The sequence below is a fragment of the Enhydra lutris genome, unplaced genomic scaffold, assembly GCF_002288905.1.
Source record: "Enhydra lutris kenyoni isolate GAN:26980312 unplaced genomic scaffold, ASM228890v2 scaffoldscaffold98, whole genome shotgun sequence".
Lineage (NCBI taxonomy): Eukaryota > Metazoa > Chordata > Mammalia > Carnivora > Mustelidae > Enhydra > Enhydra lutris.
In genome coordinates this window covers 398,851-418,916 of record NW_019154182.1, presented here as the reverse complement: position 1 = coordinate 418,916, position 20,066 = coordinate 398,851, and the positions used below count along the sequence as shown (strand labels likewise).

The window sequence follows — 20,066 nt, the reverse complement described above, 5'->3', positions numbered from 1 at the left end:
TTTTGTTTTGTTTTGTTTTGTTTTGTTTTGTTTTGTTTTGTTTTGTTTTGTTTTGTTTTGTTTATGATGGGCATGGCTAAGGCATCACACTGCTTTTAGAAAACCTTTGTCAGAGTCTAGAGAAGGGGCCTTCCGGTTGGGCCATCACACACCCAGGGGTTCCAAAGAACCTCTGCAAAGGCCACAGAGCAGGTTGCAGAGCTGGTGGGGTCCTGGGCCTTCCAACCTCTCTCACAGCCAAGCCTGCAGTTCCGCTTGGGATTCTGACACCCTGGGTTTCCCTAGGACATGCTGTTTCAACAAAGAACTTCGGAGATGATCCAGAACTATTCTAAAGAGTGGATCTCTATCATTTTTATATTTGGGGAACACTGAAGAGCTCCCAGTAACTCCACTGCTTTCTCCCCTTAAAAAAAAAAAACCAAGCACCCCAAACTCCTACAACACATGCTTCAACACAGCCAGCATTTACAAATATTTTTTTCTGGCTCGGTGGACAAAAGCACATAAGCATACCTACACACCTCTTAGAGAAGATTCCACACCCATCACCACGCCTTTCTACAAATACCCTAACAACTGGCCGCCATTTTTAAACTCCGACCTAAAACCCCAAAAAAGCAAAGAGAAATATAAACCTTGAGCTCAAAAGATAAAACTGGTAACTACCATCTGCACGGTGGTTCATCGTTTGACTGCTCACAACATCTTTCAACTTGCATCGACCTCTGGCTAAGGACAGAGCACTTCCTCAATGCCACAAGCCTAACCCCATGACATGAAAAGCAGAAATGAGAGCAGTGAATGGACAGACTCAACGCTGAAGCAAGCCAGACAGACTCACAGAAGCCACTGGGCCACGAGAAATGCCCATGGTAAGAAACAGGAGGAGTCACGGGAGCTGGGCAAGCCAACACGTGCGGGCTATTTGAAAGATTAGTCAGGAGCCACCTAGGGATCTACAAACAGCTCACCACGGCAGGGGGGAGGGGAAGGCTTGTGAAAGAACCTAATAAAATTCTCACATTCTATTACAGTCCGAGATTACTAGAAAAGTATGGTTTGGGCGTTTTGTTAAGCTCCGAGAGGACTCTACAACTAACACTGCCTTTTGAGTGTGATTCTTTGGACCCAAGTAAGGGGCTCATATACTAATAGAGGTGAGTATAGGAACATAAAGCACTACAGAATGATATGGGAGCTTATGAGAGGGGCATCCAACCCGGTGGGAAATTGGGGGGTGTGGGAAGAACAGAAGGGTCTTCCCTGAGTGCCGGTACAGTGCTATAGAGGAAGGGACATTCCTCAAAGAAGACAATTCCCAACCACTGTCCCCACTCTCCCTCCTATATAATCAATTTTTCCCTTTACTCACTCACTCCCATCAGTATGCAAACATCATTTAAAAAGTCTTTACCAAAAAATATTTTTTTAATAAAATAAAAAGTCTTTCTTAATTTCCTACCTTTCTTCAGGTCCCATCTCATTTCTCTGTTCTACTTCACAATACAACCTCTTGTAAAGAACTGGTCTTTATTTCTTCTTTTACTATTCTCTCTGGCACCTTCTCCTGTCAGCCATCCCCCCACCCACCAGTCAACCCCAGCAGCTTATCAAGGTCACCAATGACCTCCCCACAGCCAAATCCAACAGTCACTTCTCAGTGCTCATTTTATTACTTGTTCTCTCAGTAGTGTTTTGACATAGCTGATTATTTCTCCTTTCCTGGAACATTCTCCCCTTGGTTTCCAGGATCCCACCCTCTCTTGGTTTGACTTTACTTCACTAGTCCTCCCTACAGCCGCCCCAGCCTCTGAACACCACCACAGCTCAGCCTCCTCTCTCCCTTTCCTGACATTTCCCAGGTGACCTCTTCTAGGTGCAAGATTTTCAATACTATTTATATGCTGACGATTCCCAAATGTTCTATCTCCGCTCAGACCTTTCCTTTACTTGTTTCATTTATCCAACCACCATGAATGAAACCAAACTCCTGATTTCCTTCCTTTGATAGTCTTCATTTTAGTAAACGGCAATTCCATTCTTTCAATCCCTCAGGCCAAGAACCTCAGAAGCATCCTCGACTCCTCTCTTTCTTGCTCATCCTACGTTCAAAATGGCGGCAAATCCTGTCGACCCTACCTTCACGATGGATCTTTAGTCCAACCACTTCTCACCACAGCACAATCACCTGATCTGAGTCATGGCTATCTCCAGCCTAGGCCGCTGCCATCACCCCCAGCTGCTTCATCTGGAAGCTTGTTCCCGTCTCCGTAGACATAGCAACGCTTTCAATACATCAGTCAGATTAGGATTCTCCTTTGCTGAAAACTCTCAAGTGATACAGTTTAGCTCCTTTATAGAATAATCTGACAAGGCAACAACTGAGTAGACATGTGAAAGAGATGAGGAAAAAAACTATGTGGAATGTGGAGGAAAAACATCCCAGGCAAAGAGAACACCAAGTATAAAAAGGATTGGTGAAGATATAGGCCTAGATGTTCAAGAAGGAGCAAATAAGCACTAACACCGATCAGCGGGGGCCCAGAAACCCTCTTTTCCTAACCGCTGTAGGATGTACAACAATCACTCGTAACAGTAGCAAACACCGAAATGACGACCGCAACTACATGGAATGTTTGTTAAGTCACTCTTGGGGATATTGAGAGGTTTTTTCACAAGTACCAATGGATTAGAAGAGGTTGCAGAAGGGAGTTGGTTGGATAGACAATAATAAATCAAACTCGATTCATCATCATTTTCAATTTAGAGACACAAACCATCTACAATCAATAAACAGCCATTTCTACCTACTGGAATACAACATCAATTGGTGAATTAAAATGGCAACCTCAAAACTCTCATGTTAGACTCAATGGCTGTTCTACATTTTTTCCCCCTCTGGAAACAATAAAAGGAGTAAAATGTGGGATTTAAAAATTAAAACAAGCCTTGTACATATAAGGTAATGGGAAATATAATTACATATTTAGCACTTGGACTCATGTGAACTGCTAGTTATTTTGGTCCATGTACTACATTTTAGCTCTTTTGCCCTATTTTAGTTTGTACAATATATTTTTATTCTACCGGCTATTTTAGACCAACATTCCTTTAAAAACACTTAGACAATCCCTACTTTATCCCCTCTCAAAATGTTGATCCTAGAACTAATATAAATTTATGTTTATTGGCAAAAGACTGATTTCTACAACTAAACTCATAATAAAAGGCAAGTTGATCCAAGGACTAATAGGAGTTTGTGTTTATCAGCAATGGACTGATTTATACAATCAGATGACATAATACAAGAAACTTAAGGCTGTGAAAGGAATTCGGTGCTCTGGAAACCACAGAAAGTGCTTTTTGATCTCCTACTTTCCAGCTGACTATATATTCTTTATTTTGCCAGTGAGAGAATAAGGAAAACTTAGCACTTGTTTCTAACAGTGTTGGAAACATTGAAAACTACAACTCAAGAATTTGGTTTTCAGTTCTGCCACTGATTTTCCTTGTGACCTGGAAGTAATCTCCTTCTGGGTAACTAAGTCAATGCTGATTTAAAACATGTCTTAATATAAAACTCAAGCTATAAATTACATAAGGAGCAAAAACATAAGTGAAAAATCCATTCTGAGTTCTACCTCAGATGACTTCTTGTGTTTTTATATTCGAAGTTCCAACAGTTATTCAAGCAATTTACGGTCACTCTGTTGTAACGTCAAAGATTGCTTCCATAGCAATCTTTCCTGTAAGCTGAAAATGAGACATTTAGATGCAGCCAAGTGAACAGAATAATTTGATTTTTTTGTTAGTCCTTGGTCAAATCTTCTCTTGAATAGATGCAGAAAATTATCTGACCTATGACTATTAAAATGTCAGTCATTCTGCCAACTGCCTTAATGGCAATTTCCCCAGCTTAGCAATAAATATGTGCATCCTTCCTTTTTTTCAAGTTACAGTACATTGGCAAGTAACTTAAACTAGCAAGACTCTGAGTTTTGGCAATTTATGAGGTCTGAGCTTTTCTTCTGGTAACAGCAGCTGTGTCACATGATGGCACTGACAGGTAGACATCTCGTGCAGAATGGGTTCCAAACCCAGGTTGCTCGGTAAAAGGAAATTTCACTTTCTTCTCAACAAACAAGCTGTCATCTGAAACTGACCGCTTCTACCACTTGGATAGCTACAAGTGAAGAAACACTCAAGAACGACTACAACTTTAATAGGGTGACAGTCGGATAAGGGTGATTCTTCAAGTGGACCTGACAACCAACAGCCCAAGTCTACAGACTATTCCTCAACAAATGCGTAATTACCCATTACATATGAAAAGGAAAGCCAAAGTCGGTCTAACTAGGATTTCACAACATCTCACACTTCACAAAATGTTTTCTAATGTTACATTATTTATTATCCCAAAGCCCTGTTTAATATATATAATTCCCTTAAACCTATTTCACAAATGAGAAAACTTAGCCCTAGAACAGTCAAGGAACTTGACAACAGCCATTGAGAGAGCAATAAAGAATCAGAGGTGAACTTCAAGACTCAAGACCCATTCACCCTTTTCATTTGTATGGATTAATAGTCTAAAATGTGTCTGTCTGTCAGGCCCTAAACAAGGCATTGTAAATATAATGAGTCAAAGAAACACGGCCCCTGCCCTCTTGGGGCTTATCATCTGGTGGGTAAGTCAGCCATTAATCAAAATAGTGCTCCTATAAGTCACAACCTGTGAAAAATCTATGCAAGAAAGAGCAAAGTGCTCTGATATTTCAGGAAGATTGGACCTATCTAGCCTTTGGGGTTCACTACTTTGTGGGAACTCATAGAAAGCCAAGTCATAAGACCATGTGGAAAAAGAAACAATTAATACCAGCCAGGAAAACTTCAAAGAAGCAAAGCAATGAGAGGGGGTTAGCTACACCGGATAATAAAGATACAGAAATTACAGGACGGTAACACTGGTATTAAATCAATAAACAGAATAGTAAGTCCAGAACTAGGGCCAAATGCATTTAGTGTATGATCGATGATGTGAGACAACTGCATCGCCATCTAGGAATAAAGTCAGATCCACATTTCAGCACATATATGAGGATAAAATCCAAGTGGATTATGAATTTCAGTGTACAAAATTGAAACCATAAGGAAGAAAACACTGACAAATGCCTTTATAACCTTGCAGCAGGGAATGCCTTTCAAATAGGATTCCAAATTCAGAAGCCATAAAGGGGATGATGGGTAAATTTGATGGCCGGAGTATAAAAATTTTGTGGATGGGAAAAAACTACCATCAGCAAAGTCAAAAGACAACTGACAGAGGAAAATGTACGTGCAACCCTGTCACAAAAAGCTAACGACCCTTAATGAAAAAAAGATTTTAAAAATCCAAGAGAAAACCAGGCAATGAATATATAGAAAAGAAATGCAAATAACTCTTAAACATGAAAAAATGCTTAACTTCATTCATAACAAAAGGAATACAAATTAAAACTAAAGTGAGTATCATTTTTTTACCAAACAGACTGGCAGAAATCAGCACTTTAAAGGTATTACTGAACTGTGCTCTCTCCTCCACTGTTTCTGATGTCAAGTCAGTGTTGACTCAAGTAACTGCTCACCTACTGATAAAGTGTCATTTTTCTGTGATCACTTAAGATTTTCTCTTTACGTGTGGTTTTGAGTATTCTGACTTGCATTTTTCTTGGTTAGGGTTTGTTGAGATTCTTGAATCTGTAAATTTATGTCTTTCACCATATTTGGAAATATCGAGGCATTATTTCATCAAAGATTTCCCTGCTGCCTCTTTTTCTCCTCTCCTCTCCTTCTAGGACTCTACTTTCATGTATATTTGATGTTTTGGTTTTGTCCCGTAAGCTCCACCTTCCTCTCTACCAAGTATCAATTTCTATCCAGTATCTAACTGCTTTCAATCACCGTCCGGCATCTTCAGGCACAGGTCGTTATGTTCTGTCTAGAGCTTAGAGTTGTTATGTGTGGAAAGGTTAGTCCAGAAGCTACCAGGCCATTATGCAAAGTGGAACTTGACAGAAATCTACAAGTATGTTAATACACTGTTGACAACACTGTGGAGAAATAATCATTTTATATATTGCTGCTGGATTAATAAATTATTAATATGAACTTTATGGAGGGCATTTTAGAGATTAAAATTATAAACACACATAATCTTTGATCTAGCAATTCCTCTTCTAGGTATTTATCTTACTTGATAATAAGACATACTTAAACACATGCAAAATGACAGGTACAAGAATGAAGGCACTCCCTATATTTGGAAAAAAAATCCCTAAGCTATGTTAGGTCAAAAGCAAGATGCCAATCATGGTATATAATATACGTTACCATATGCATTGAAAGAGGGGAATATATATATATTTGTACTTCCTTTTATGTGCATATAGAAACTCTGAAAAGGTACACTAGAAAAAAGCTATACCGGTGCTCACCTGGGGTGGAGGAGGAAAAGGACGGTGGCTCTGATTTGGGTGGACACAAGACAATGATGGGAGAGAGACTTTTCACTTCATATATTTTAACAGATTTTGATTTTTCAACAAATGAATACATTACCTACTCAAAAACTTTTAAAAAGGAATTTGCAGGGGCGCCTGGGTGGCTCAATCGGTTGAGCATCCTACTCCTGATTTCAGCTCAGGTCATGATTTCAAGGTCGTGAGGGTGAGCCCTGAATCAGGGACCGTGTTGAGGGTGGCGTCTGCTTCAGATTCTTTCTCTCTCTCCCTCTCGCCTTCTGACCCTCCCCATGCTCACATCTACTCTCTCTCAAATAAATAAAATCTTTTAAAAAGGGAATCTTCAAATTAAATATGTACACATTGAGATGTTCATAATTCACATACTCAATCCTTCATTCATTCAACAAATATCTACTGAATACCTACTGTGCCAGGTGCCAGGTTAGGTGACGGAGATCTTAAGACAAACAAAATACAGGCTCTGGCCTCACGGAGCTTAAAGTCTCCTCTGAGTAGACGAAAAAAATACTATGATGTGATGCTCTGACAGGGATATTAAGCACATGTTTTTGGAAGTAAGTGAGTTAGGACTCTGCATTTTAGGTGACAGAATTCCATTTCAAACTCACCTGAGCAGAAGAAAGATAATTTCTTAAAACGCTATGCGGTATCTCACGGAATCTAAGACTAAAAACACAGCCCAGCGTCAGTTCGAAAGACTTGAATACCCTCAGCAGTTTCTCCTTGTCTTATCTCTGCTCGCTTTCTGCTTCTTCTTACTTTCTCTGTACTTACCACTCTCTGATTCTTCTGACTAGATAACATGAGAAAAAATTTACGTGTGACCCGCCGGTTACTCATAAGGAAACCAGCCTCACTTTCTCTGTGCTAACTCCACATTCCCAGGCAAGAACTGTGTTTGGCTTCTGTGCCTTCTGACCTAGTCAATATGACGTCCATGCTTCATTACAGTAAGAGAGTTAGTGGCACCATAAATTCACTGAAAATAACTGAAAAACTAGGAAACATTTTTAGGAAGGGGGGGGTTAAGTTATACGTACACACTCCCAAAGCCATAAAATAGTCTGAAGTTTTCCTGATAGCACACTTCGTATACCAGATCCTTCGCCTTTTTCCTCTTACTACATGGAAAGAAAGCATCTGGTCCTTTAAAGACCCTTGTAGATCCCTTTCAATGCTGAGAAAGCTGTGTAAAGGGTGCTCCCTATATCTACATGGCCAAGGAGGAGATGCAGCAGGGCACCCAAGGTTTCAGAACAAACACGTGGCCTCCCAAACAGAAGCAGGGGTGGGGCGGGGTGGAGGGTGGCACGAGGCATGATTCCAGTCCTTTCTCAGACAATGCTCCATAAGGTACAGGCAAAGGAAACAGAAAGATTTCCTTTGTGTTTCACATGCCTCCATAAAACCGGTCTTTTCCACTCGATGCACCCTGCTGCTTAAAGAAGCCTGAATTTCCTACTGGTACTATTATTTAAAAAATTAACAAAATTCCTTTTACATGTCAATAACACTGGAAAAGCTATCATATTCACCTTTAAGGTCTCTAAATTAGGTACACACACATACTACTTCTTAGGAATGAAGTCAAAATCTGAGATACAAACTACCGCTAGCAAGATCCTAAGTATGCCGACTGACGTACAGGTCAAGATTCGGTGTAACAAATCCATTACGAACACAACAAAACCGTGAGCCCCTGTCGTGGGTTCATTTATTTTAAATCATGTTCAACTCCTAATAGTTCCATGTGTTAACAACAAAAACAAATCTGTCAATTCTAGAAGCGTGTGTAACACAGCTGACTACCACACTACACCCTTTTCAAAGGAGCAAATGCAAGTTTACCCCAGTCTACAAGTCAAATGCCTTTAGGCCATAACTCCCAAGCAACGTCAATTCAACAGGGATTATGAGAGAAGCCCCTGGAATGTCTTGCTACACACAGAAGGCTGACAGGCATTGCCAGAACACCTACTCCATCCTCGTGGCGGGACGGGAAAAGGCCACATGTTTCCAGGTCCCCCAGATATTCTGATCCCTCTCTTAGCATTCTGGCCCTCCTCTCCCACCTTTCTGGACCAGTGCTCTCCAAGAGAAAGATGATACAACACACAAATGTGGTGTACACATACATGAGTACTTTAAGATGTTTAATATTTTCTCATAGCCACATTTAAAAAGGTAAGAGAAACAAGTGAAATCACTTTGAATACTATATCCCAATATATCCAAAATATTCTCATCTCCACAGGTAAACAATATAACAGTTGTTAAGGAGATCATTTTTGTATGACTTCTTGGAATTCTGGTATGTATTTTACGTTTGCGTAGATGTCAATTCAGAGTAACCTTGCAAGTATGGTAGCGGCTCTTACGCTGGGCGGCACAGCTTTAGACATTGCTCCATCAATACTAATCCCCACATTCAGCTCATGGTCACAAATGCCTGAAGACCTACTTGAGCCACCAAATACCATGAACCTGGCACACTCCTCACAGGAAGGCAGATACGTGTCATCCAGTTAGTAGGGGGTGATCATGGGACCCCACTGCCCCTTCCAGATAATATGACTTCTCCTCCCTTCTCCAAAAATGTCTAAACCTACTGTCTTTACTTTGTTTTCTCCACTTACATTCCTGATAACCTACAGTCTGCTCTCCCGGGCTCAGAACTCCATCAGAACTGGTCCTGGAAAGGTAAGCACCACTTTCTCCCTCTTAAATAGGAACTTTCCCTTTCACCTTGCTTTCCATTCCTTATCTGCATCTTAGTGACACCAACCTCTACTAATTCACATAAGGGACTTTCTGATTAACAGCACTTTCAGAGATAATCCGGGAACAACCACTAACCTAGAATTTATGGAGCCCCTACCTACCATAATTCACTTCAACTATTTACAAGACAAGGCTAATGATAATAATAATACTTTGTATTACTTAACTCCATGTTTGCTTAATTCTGTTTGCTTCCCACACACAGGATCTCATTTATCTTTGTGTCAAGGGTTACCTCCAGGAAAGTGACACATGGAAAAAACCTAGTTACACACACACACAAAACTAATGACAGAATTAGAATCTGAAGCTCCCGCTTTCCAGAACACACTCCCTCCAATGCATTTCCTATGTATACGGGCCTCTGCTCTGCAGGACTTTACACTCTAACACACGCTGCTAGAGAAGTAATCAGCCAAGGAGGCTGCCAGACGGAGGGAGCTCTCATGCCGTGGTAGCTGACTTAAGCAAACTGAAATCTAAGCCAATCATTTCCTATAAATGCCTCCAAATTAAGAAGAACAATCAGTCACAAACAGTCAACTGGGCTTTCCCAAGTAATGCAACCCCTTAGGCTACAGCCAGTCAAATAAGTCCCCTGCTTTGCTTCTGTGTCTTCGCTACAAAACCCCTGCCCCCTAGCTTTGGTCAGTAGACTGTGCTCCAATTCTTAAAAATTTTAATATGCCTCAGTTTATTTTTTTAACCAACCTCATACACCTTCCCCTCAAATGTAACCAAAGCAGGATGAGATGACAGAAGCCAGGGTCATTAAGTCAAATGAGGAGCTCCTCATGGAATGGCTCCTTTCTTTTCTGCACAATATTCTTAAATGCTGCCAGAGCTTAATTTATAAGTCACAGATTCCTAAAATCTTACTGGGATTTGGGGTCAACTACAATAACAAAAAAAAAAAAAAAAAAGATAACTTCTTCACATTCTCCATTATATAAGTTTATGTCATTATTAAGAAAATACCCACAAAAGGAAAAAATATGTTGCCAAAACCCTCACAGATCACCCACTGGTATTCTTTAATATGTAAAAAATGTGAAAACATGTGGTTGTGGAACATCTCAAAACACTGACTTCATAGCAGGAAAGAAAAATGTCTCTGATCAAAATATTAGGTATGATAAACTAACTTTGAGTTCTGGGAATTAAAAGCCAAAGGGGGAAAAAAAATCACAAATTTCTTTACTGTGCTTTGTTACAATTTACAAACACTGATTCTTTAGATACAACAGACCCATGCAGGAAATGCTGGCAAGGCAGTTGATACATATAATATAAAATGAGACCTTAGACTTTACCCATTGACAAAACTGATAATGCACCCTTATTTTGATAGGGTGTATCGACACAGTATATATGATTTTAACACCTGTAGCTTATATCGTGGCATTCATCAAAATTAACTCTAATCTTAAAACTAACTCTGCTCAAAGAGGCAGCAGGTAATTTTGTGGTGATGGAATAATTCTATGTCTTGCCTGCCGTGGTAGTTACAGGAAATGAGGCATGTGGTAAATGGCATTACACATACATTGTGCCAACGTCAATTTCTTAGTTTCCATACTGTACTATCAATATGTAAAATGCAACCACTGGAGGAAATTGGGTGAAGGGTATGCAAGACCTCTGTACTATTTTAAAACCTCTTATGAATCTATAGTTATTTCTAAATAAATAAATATACCTTAAAAATAACCCTGACCATGCAGGCACATGAGAATTGTTCATTCTGGACATAAAAGCTTACAATTTCAATGTATCATCTGTTTTCTCCGGATTAAAAAGAACAATGCTTACTAAAAATTATAAAACCACCAGAGATAAGGAATACAATGTTCAAAACTAACATCTACTCATTCAAGGAGATGGGCAAGCCAATAAGACAAATGACTTCATAAAAAGATAAAGGCTAAGAACAAAGGGTGTTTGTTGGTTTTCTTAAAAATGGTACTTTCAAGTGGGCACTGGCTGAAACCTTCTAGATGGAAGTTTGGGGGAAAAGAGAGTGTCTTTGAGGTGGAAGGGAGGGAATTTCAAGTTAGCAGTCTTGTCAGACGGCTGACAGAGATCAGAGCCCTCTCCCTCTTCTCCACGGCTGTTAAAATTCTCCTTTTGCCAAATGATAGTAACACGGAAGAGGCATCTCAGGTTTTTAAGAGCCTCACACTTTTAGAACAGAAGTGGAAAGTTAAGAACATAAATATATGTGGCAGAAAGAAATTTTCATTGATGACAAGCAGTCATCACCCTCTCAAAAGAATACCGCATTTTGTAATCCAAAGGTATTAAATAATTGCGCACAGTCTTAGAACCATCACCAACAGTATTTATCAGATGGGCTAGTCAGATCCAAAATAAATGGATTTACACTTAGGCCAGGAAGAACATATTGATCTCACAGTGTTTTATTTGGAGAGCACATTAAATGTTTTAATTCATAAACATCCATTTATTTCATATAAAAAGTCTTCAGACTTCGATATTCCAATAAGAGATAACAGATGTGGGCGCCCGAGTGGCTCAGCCAGTTGAGCGTCCAGCTCTTGATTTGGGCTCAGACCATGATCTCAGGGTTTTGAGCCAAACATCGGCCTCCGCGCTCAGCAGGTAGTCTGCCTGAGGTTTCTCTCTCCCCCTCTCCCCATATCCCCCTCCCTGACATGCGCATGTGCACACTCTCTAAATAAATAAATAAAATCTTTAGAAAGAGAGAGAAGAGATGTGATTTACTGATAAGTAAGCCAGTCGTATATGTGTGTTTACGATTCTTGCTCCCCGTGCACGTCAGGCCCCTAAGTTATTCTCCAGCCACTGCCTACTGCCCTCCTCCACCAACATGCTGTGTCCCCTTCCCCTATGGCCTCCGCCAGGTCTAGTTCATTGGGGACAGCTTTCCATAGTCACTTCATTCCTTGCTGACTGGGTCTACCACATTTTTCTACAGGCTGTACTCCCACTTCAGACCATATATCCAACGCTGCTATTTCATTTTTTTACAAATGCGTATTGAGTCTTCGCAACCGAATTTTTTTTTTAAGATTTTATTTATTTATTTGACAGGGAGAGAGACCACAAGCAGGCAGAGAGAGAGGAAGGGAAGCAGGCTCCCCGCTGAGCAGAGAGCCCGATGTGGGGCTCGATCCCAGGACCCTGAGCCGAAGGCAGACGCTTTAACCCTTTATTTAACCCATTGAGCCACCCAAGCACCCCTCAACTGGATTTTTGACATCCTCAAGAGCAAAAGCTGTGACTGGTATACTTTTTACCCAAAACTTCTTTAGGCTACCCCTTTTTGGGGAGGCTTACTCTTTTTTACCCAAAACTAGCAGAGGAGACTTTCCGTAAATGGACATTAGTCAAGCACTGGCTTAGCCCTACCAAACTGCATCCTGGGGGGTTGCTACAGCCTTCCTGTGCATAAAAATATAAAATTAATTTTAAATAGATTCTGCAGCCTTTCATAATAACTACCTTTTCAAACTCCATTATAGAGAATTTGAAAAGCATGCTTTTCAATTTCCTAATAAAACAGTGAACCACAAAACAAACAAAACAAACAAAACAAAACAAAAAAAAACACAACAGGGTTAAAAGAAAAGCCCTGTGACATTCCACAAGACACCTAATGGCTAATAAGAGTTACATGCAATCTTTTAGGTGTAGCTCTTCCAAAGATTCAAAACAACCAAGAGAGGAACTTACAGTCAGTAGAATCCTAAGGAAGAATGACAGAATGCTTTACTGAAAATGAGATAATCTAAGTCAACCATATCCACCTTCCTTCAAAGGGTAAAATTAAACTGCCATGACTGTTTCTTGGTTACCCAACTGAAGTTCCAACTACTGCATTCTTATTTAAATGTTTGCGAATCACGCAGTGCCTGGGTGGCTCAAAAGGTTACTTGTCTGCCTTCAACTCAGTTCATGATCCCAGGGTCCCTGATGGGGCCCCAAATCCATCAGGCAGCCTGCTTCTCCCTCTCCTTCTGCCAGCCACTTCCCCTGCTTGTGTGTGCTCTCTCTCTCTTTCTCTCTCTCCCTGTCAAATAAATAAATAAAACCTTTAAAAAAATAAATTGCAAATCATCCACATAAAAGACCTGAGTGTAATTCTTTTTAAAAATCTCCACAACATTTTTACTTTCTACAGTCTTCTAGGATCTTTCTGCTTCTCCAGTTTCTCAAAGATACCTCTGAGAGCACATCTGCCAATTTCTTGAGTACCCTGAAAGAGTCTCCCCTAGAGTCTCCAGAAGAAGCACAGCCTTGCCAACACCTTGACTTTAGCCCAAGGAGACCCACTGTAGACTTCTGGTCTCCAGAACTGTAACAATAATAAATCTGTGTAGTTTTAAGCCACCAAGTTCGTGGTAGTTTTTTAGAGAGCAGCAAAAGGAAACTCATATGTCCCAGGTTCAAAAAATCTTGGCTCAAAACTCAAAATTAAGTTCCTTGCTTTCTTCCAGGGCCCTGTGTTTATTGCCCGGGTTCTTGGTCTAGTTTTGGATTCCATTAGCAGATTGCCCTTTAACGCATTCTTGAACCAGTCTGCCAAACTTGAATGCATTTCATCTCTCAAGAAACCTTTATACTCTGTTCCTTGACCAGTGATTAACTCCTACGCCTATCTTTTCATTTCTGTAGTCTCGGCTCCCACTTCTACTAGGCCCTCCTAGGCCTGCTCTCCTGGAAGCTTAACCTCTAACCTTGCCTTGTTATGGGATTCTCAGTTTCTTTACTTCCCCAGAATCCATACCCATTTGCCCTAATGCTTACAAATTACTCAATAGCAAATCAAAATAAACTGGGGTAAGTATAGCAGTAGTCGGCTTTTTAGGTGAAGAATGAAGAATCAGTTCACATTAAATACAAAGTTTTCAAAACAAGATAAATTTAAACTCTCTAGCTGCCTTAAATGAACTGAAACTTCAACATCTAGATGGACCACAAGTCAAGTATTAGCTGAGCCAATGAAAATAAGGTTGACCCTTGAACAACACAGGTTTTAACTGCACGGGTCCATTTATAAGGATTTTTTTTTTTTATAAATACAGTACAGGACTATAAATGTATTTTCTCTTCCTTAAGATTTTCTCAATAACATTTTCTTTACTGTTAAGAAAACAGTATATAATCGACCTTTCATGTTAGTAGTGAGGCATCTGCTCAGCAGTAGGCTACTAGTAGTTAAGCTCTGGAGAAGTCCAAAGTTATACGTGGATTTTTGACTGCGTGGTGGGGGTAGAGGGGGTGAGATGGTGCCCTCACCACCATGTGGTTCAAGGGTCAACTGTAATTTTAAAACTTTTAGATCAGAAAATATGCCACAAAACTGGATATATTTAAATTCAGCCTTAATATTCAAAGGGTGAATCGGGTGGGAAGGAAAATCCTAAAAACTAAAGACCAATTAGTTCTGACAGTGATTCCCGTTTTCAAATGAGTCTATCAGCACTAAAGACAACACAGGTTCACCAAGAAGTCATGCCAAATTAACCTAACATCTGTTTTTGGAGAACAAAGATGATTATTTAATAAGAAAAATGATATGATAAGAGGACAGACTAAGTTCAACAAAGTTTTCCTGACTATCCATGGGAACAGACTCAAGATGCAAAATCATCAATAGTTTAAAGCCTTGAACTCTGCACTGTTGGTGGAAACTGAAAATGGTGCGGCCATTCTGAAAAATAGTAAAGAGGTTTTTCAAAACTTAAAAATAGCATTGGCGATATGAACCAGCAATCCCACTCCTGGGGATATAATCAAAAGAATTCAAAGCAGGATCTTGCAGACATATTATCACACCCTTACACAGTGCAGCATTGTTCACAACAGCCGAGAGGTGGAAGCAACTCATATGTTCGTCAATGGGTAAATGGATAAACAATATGTGTATATACTTCCAATGGAATACTATGCAATCTTAAAAAGGAATGGAATTTGTCACTTACTACAACCTGCGTGAATCTCAAAGGCATTATGCTAAATGAAATAAGCCAGTCACAAAAGGACAAATGCTGCATGATCCCATTTGTTGGAAGAATCTAAAAAACTCAAAATGACAGAAACAGAAAGTAGAAAGGTAGTTGCCAAGGGCTAGAAGGAAGGGGAATTGGTACTTCATGGGTCCAGAGTTTCAAATCTGCAAGATGGGAAAGTTCTACTGATACATTGCACAACACTGTGAAGATACTCGACACTATTGAACTGTATACTCAGAAATAATGAAGTGGTAAATTTAATTTTACGTGTCTTTTACCACAGTAACATAAACAAAATAATTTTTTAAAAAAACCTTGAACTGAACAAACAAGATGATTTGTAACAATCAATTTTAGACATACTGATTCAAAGGCATTAATCACGTATAAGACCTTAGGAAACATGTCCTTTAAGAAAAGGCTGAAGAGGGGCGCCTGGGTGGCTCAGTGGGTTAAAGCCTCTGCCTTCGGCTCAGGTCATGGTCCCAGGGTCCTGGGATTGAGCCCCGCATCAGGCTCCCTGCTCAGCAGGGAGCCTACTTCCCTCTCTCTCTGCCTGGCTCTCTGCCTACTTGTGATCTCTCTCTGTCAAATAAATAAATAAAATCTTAAAAAAAAAAAAAAGAAAAAGAAAAGGCTGAAGAATAAAATGGGAGGAAGCATATTTAACTTAAGAGAAGGAAGACTAAGTGAAATCTGAAAGAGTTAAGACAGAGAAGGGAACCTAAAAGTTACTCTATGATTAAATTAACTAGGTTATTCATTCATTCATTCAAATCAGGTTTATTCATTCATTCATTCAACAATGTTTATAGAAACTGAACAACGTGGCAGGTACTGCTCTAGATGTTTCCGATACAACAGTGAACAGAGCAGAGATCCCTGCCTTCCTGAAATTTTACATTCCAGGGGGGAAAGACAAACAACAAACAATAAATGAGGGAGGTAGGCTGCTTCTAAGGGGCTCCTGATGGCCCCTGGTATTCACCCTCTCATGCACGTCCCCCCCGCATATGGACTGGACTTAACAAACAGAACACAGCAAATGTGATGAGACATCACTTTCAAGATTAGGTCATAAAGACTGTGATGTCTGCCTTACTCACACACTCCCGCTTGCTTGCTCTGGGGAAGCCAGCCACCATCTTGCGAGCCGCCCCGTGGAGGGGGTCTGTGAAGAGGCAAGGAGCTGAGGGCAGTTCCAGCCAACAGCCAGCGCTGAACTAAGACCCTCAATCCAAAGGCCCACAGGGAACTAAATGGTACCAACAACCACAAGAATGAACTTAGAATGGACCCGCCTCCAGCTGAGCCTCGAGGTGACACAGTCCTGGCCAATACCTTGAGTTCAGCTTATCAGGGACCCTGAAGCAGAGGGTCTATACAGATTCCTGACAAACAAAAACTATGATAATAAATGTTGTTTGAAGCCCCTGAATTCTGGAATGGTTACTTTATGCAGCACTATATATGAATACAACAGGCTAATTGTGTGTATGTTAAAACAAGATGCAAAAAAAAAGTAGAGCAGAGTAAAGGTAGAGGTGTGGGAGACATGATTTTAAAAAGGGGTGTTAAGCAGGGCGCCTGGGTGGCTTGGTCAGTTAAGCAACTGCCTTCCAGCTCAAGTCATGATCTCAGGATCCTGGGATTGAGCCCCACACCAGGCTCCCTGCTCAGCAGGGAGTCTGCTTCTCCCTCTTCCTCTGCCCTTCTCACCCCCACACCCCATTGCTTGTGTTCTCTCTCTCTCAAATAAATAAATAAATAAAATCTTTTTTAGAAGTGGGGGGGTTGTTACAAAGACTTGCATGTGAATGTTTGTAGCAACTTTATTCATAAGCGTCAAAAAGCAGAAACAACCCCAATGTCCATCGTTCGTTAGGTAAATGGATAAACAAAACATGGTACGACACACACTACACCACAGAAGAAGCTCTGGTGTGACAGAAGCCAGCCACAGAAGACCACATATTAAATGACACCACTGTATGAAAAAAATCTACACAGAGAGAAAGTAGTTTAGTAGTTCCTAACTACTTTCTCTTGGGTTGGAGTAGGAAGAGAATTAACCATAAATGAGCATGAGTGATCTCATCGGAGTGATGGAATCATTCTCAAAATGGATTGTGGTGGTGGTGGCTCAACTTGGCAAATGTGTTAAAAAAATCACTGAACTGGACACTTAAAACCCAGGAATTTATGGTATGTAAATTATACCTCAAAGAAGCTATTTAAGAAAATTGGGGGTGTTGGGACGCCTAGGTGGCTCAGTCGGTTAAGTAACTGACTCTTGATCTCAACTCAGATCTTGATCTCAGGTCATGAGTTCCAGCCTCACCCTGGGAGCTCAGCATGGAGTCTACTTTTTAAAAAAGGGCGGGGAGGTATTAACACAGGCACCACAGAGAATACAACATATGAGTGAAAACTAAAAAGAAAGGGTACCAGCCATGAGAATATCTAGGGGGAAGATGCCCAACAAGGGAAAGCTACACAGGGACCCTAGGGCAGGAGCGCCCTGCATCTGCAGCCCAGCATGCGTGCTAGTACACTGGAGTTGGAAACTTCTAGAAGAGGTAAGAGATGAAGTAGAGAAGCCATGATGGGTGGAGGGCAGTGGCGAAGGGAAGCAAGTAGGGCCTATCTACGCCACTTGGGGGACTTTGGCTTCATCACATGAGAAAAAGAGAGTTTTATGTAAGTTCTGGGCAGAGGACAGCTATGACCCGACTCATGTCTTTAAAAGATCCTACAAAGTCGAGAAATTCCCAAAAGAGATTATAAAAGGCTCCATATAAGCTAGCTACCTTCAGAGTTACTGACCTCTCTTATCTGACTGGGAGAGACGTTCGATACCAAAAAGGAAGGGGCACTCGGCAGTGTCTCAAATATGTGGCCTGTGTGACCTGTGTCAGCACCTCCAAGGGATCTGGTTATACAGGCAGCCCCTGAGGCTTCCCCTCTGACTCGTGAACATCTGGGGCTGAGCACAGAAGCCTCCAAATTTTACAAACTTCTCCAGGTAATCGTTTTGAGGAACATAATAAACCAGATGAACACTCAAGTCCCTTCAAGCTCTAAATTATGAGCATGTACGCAGGCAACCCAAACCATATTTATCTAAGGAAATGGTAAATGAACATCTGAATTATTTTATTACAGATGAAGTGCCTTTTTTTCCCATCCTAAAAAAAAAAAAAAAAAAAAAAAACCTTACCCAGTTGTTTTTCTTCCCAGCATAAATTTCCATGTTCTCTCCATACTGTGGCTCTTCCAGTAACGTCTGGTACTCAAACATGAGGCGGGAGCTCTCCCGGAGGCGGCTGCATTGGAATTGGTGATATTGCTGCACGAGTTCCTTCACCACAAGCAACAGACATTCAGGATTTGAAGGATTCCAGGAGGCGAGGTTCTGTGGAAGCCATAAATAAAAGGCCAGTTAAAAAGGAATTTTCATACAAATCCAGTATCACATCAGCACAGCAACACAGAGGAAAAGAGTTACGAAAATCTAAGAGGAACAGATTACTCTTAATTAGCAATGAACTCAGAATTTAAGTTAGAAGGGTCTTTTGAGCTTGGTGACTTCTCCTGCCTTCTACAAATCCTGGCAGAAAAATCACAGTGGAATTCCATCATGAGGAGACAGAAACAGTAAAGTGTAGAGCAGTGGAGAAGTAAGACAAGAAACCATCATTTTAGCCCTAGAAGACTTAATTTCCTTCTTATTCTTTTACAATTTTAATTTTTTTCAATCCGCACATACATCCAGCATTCTATGCTAACATCATTCAACCCAGGTCCCCGACCACCTGCATCTGTAGTATCAGATATAAACACACACTCTATAAACACTGGAGCCCCACAGAAATATAAGCATACCAGTGATGGTTTGGCCTAGAAATGATATTAATGGAGGAGAGAAGAGAGAAACTAAATCAGGAAATGCGAGGTTCAGAGAGAGGAAGGAAATGGCCATGACAGCTTACAAGCAAGAAAGGAGCTGGGAATGGGGGAAGATCTGGTCAATAGTCATTGTGAAGCTCACATTCATTCATTCAACAAAAGCTATCAAATGCGTATTATTAAGCAACAGCCACTGTTCTAGGCAGTAAAGAAAACAAGCCAAGCCCTTACAGGAACTTACATTTTAGCGGGACAAGATAACTAACAAAAATGAAACAGATCAGTGGATGGTAGTAAATGCTGCTGAGGACCATACACCATGCATCCCAGAAGCCTAGGGAGGGGAGTGGTTCAAGGAGAAAGAGGCGATCAGCTGTGCGAAATGGCGTTAACAAGGTGAGAGGTAAGGAAGCCTGAGAGCTGACCCCTGGGCCCAGGGACACACCCATCAACAGCATCTTCAACATGACTATCAGGTGTTTTAAAAAGAATGGGTAGAAAGTGCACATAGCTAGGGCAGACAATTCAAACTGGGAACTAGTGGGGAGTGTGGGGTCAAGGGAAAGTTTTGCTCAGATGTTTGTCGTCTGCTGGGATGTCCATGTAGAGAAGGGGATGGGGGTGGTAAGGTGGAGATGGGAAGCAGAACAGCAGGAGGAAAGAAACCATATAGGTAGATAGGGATGGGATCTCCAAGAGGACTGGCCTTAGAAACGAGCACAGAAAGCCCATCCACAGGAAGGGGAGGAAAAACCAAATGAATGAGTATAAGTGCAGGCAGGTTGTTTCGTGTGGTGACAGGACATGTGGCAGTTCTCCCCAGAGAGCTTCTATTTTCTCCTTGAAACAG

At 40.8% G+C, this 20,066-nt stretch overlaps 1 protein-coding gene across 1 annotated transcript in view; it reads right to left on the bottom strand.

Moving 5' to 3' along the window:
* LOC111139277 (BRISC and BRCA1 A complex member 2) overlaps positions 1 to 20,066 on the bottom strand; it is a 401,260-nt gene that overhangs the window by 260,537 nt on the left and 120,657 nt on the right. The window contains exon 5 of the mRNA XM_022491515.1: positions 18,528 to 18,722. Coding sequence (XP_022347223.1) covers positions 18,528 to 18,722 — 195 coding nt within the window. The remainder of the gene's footprint in view (positions 1 to 18,527; positions 18,723 to 20,066) is intronic.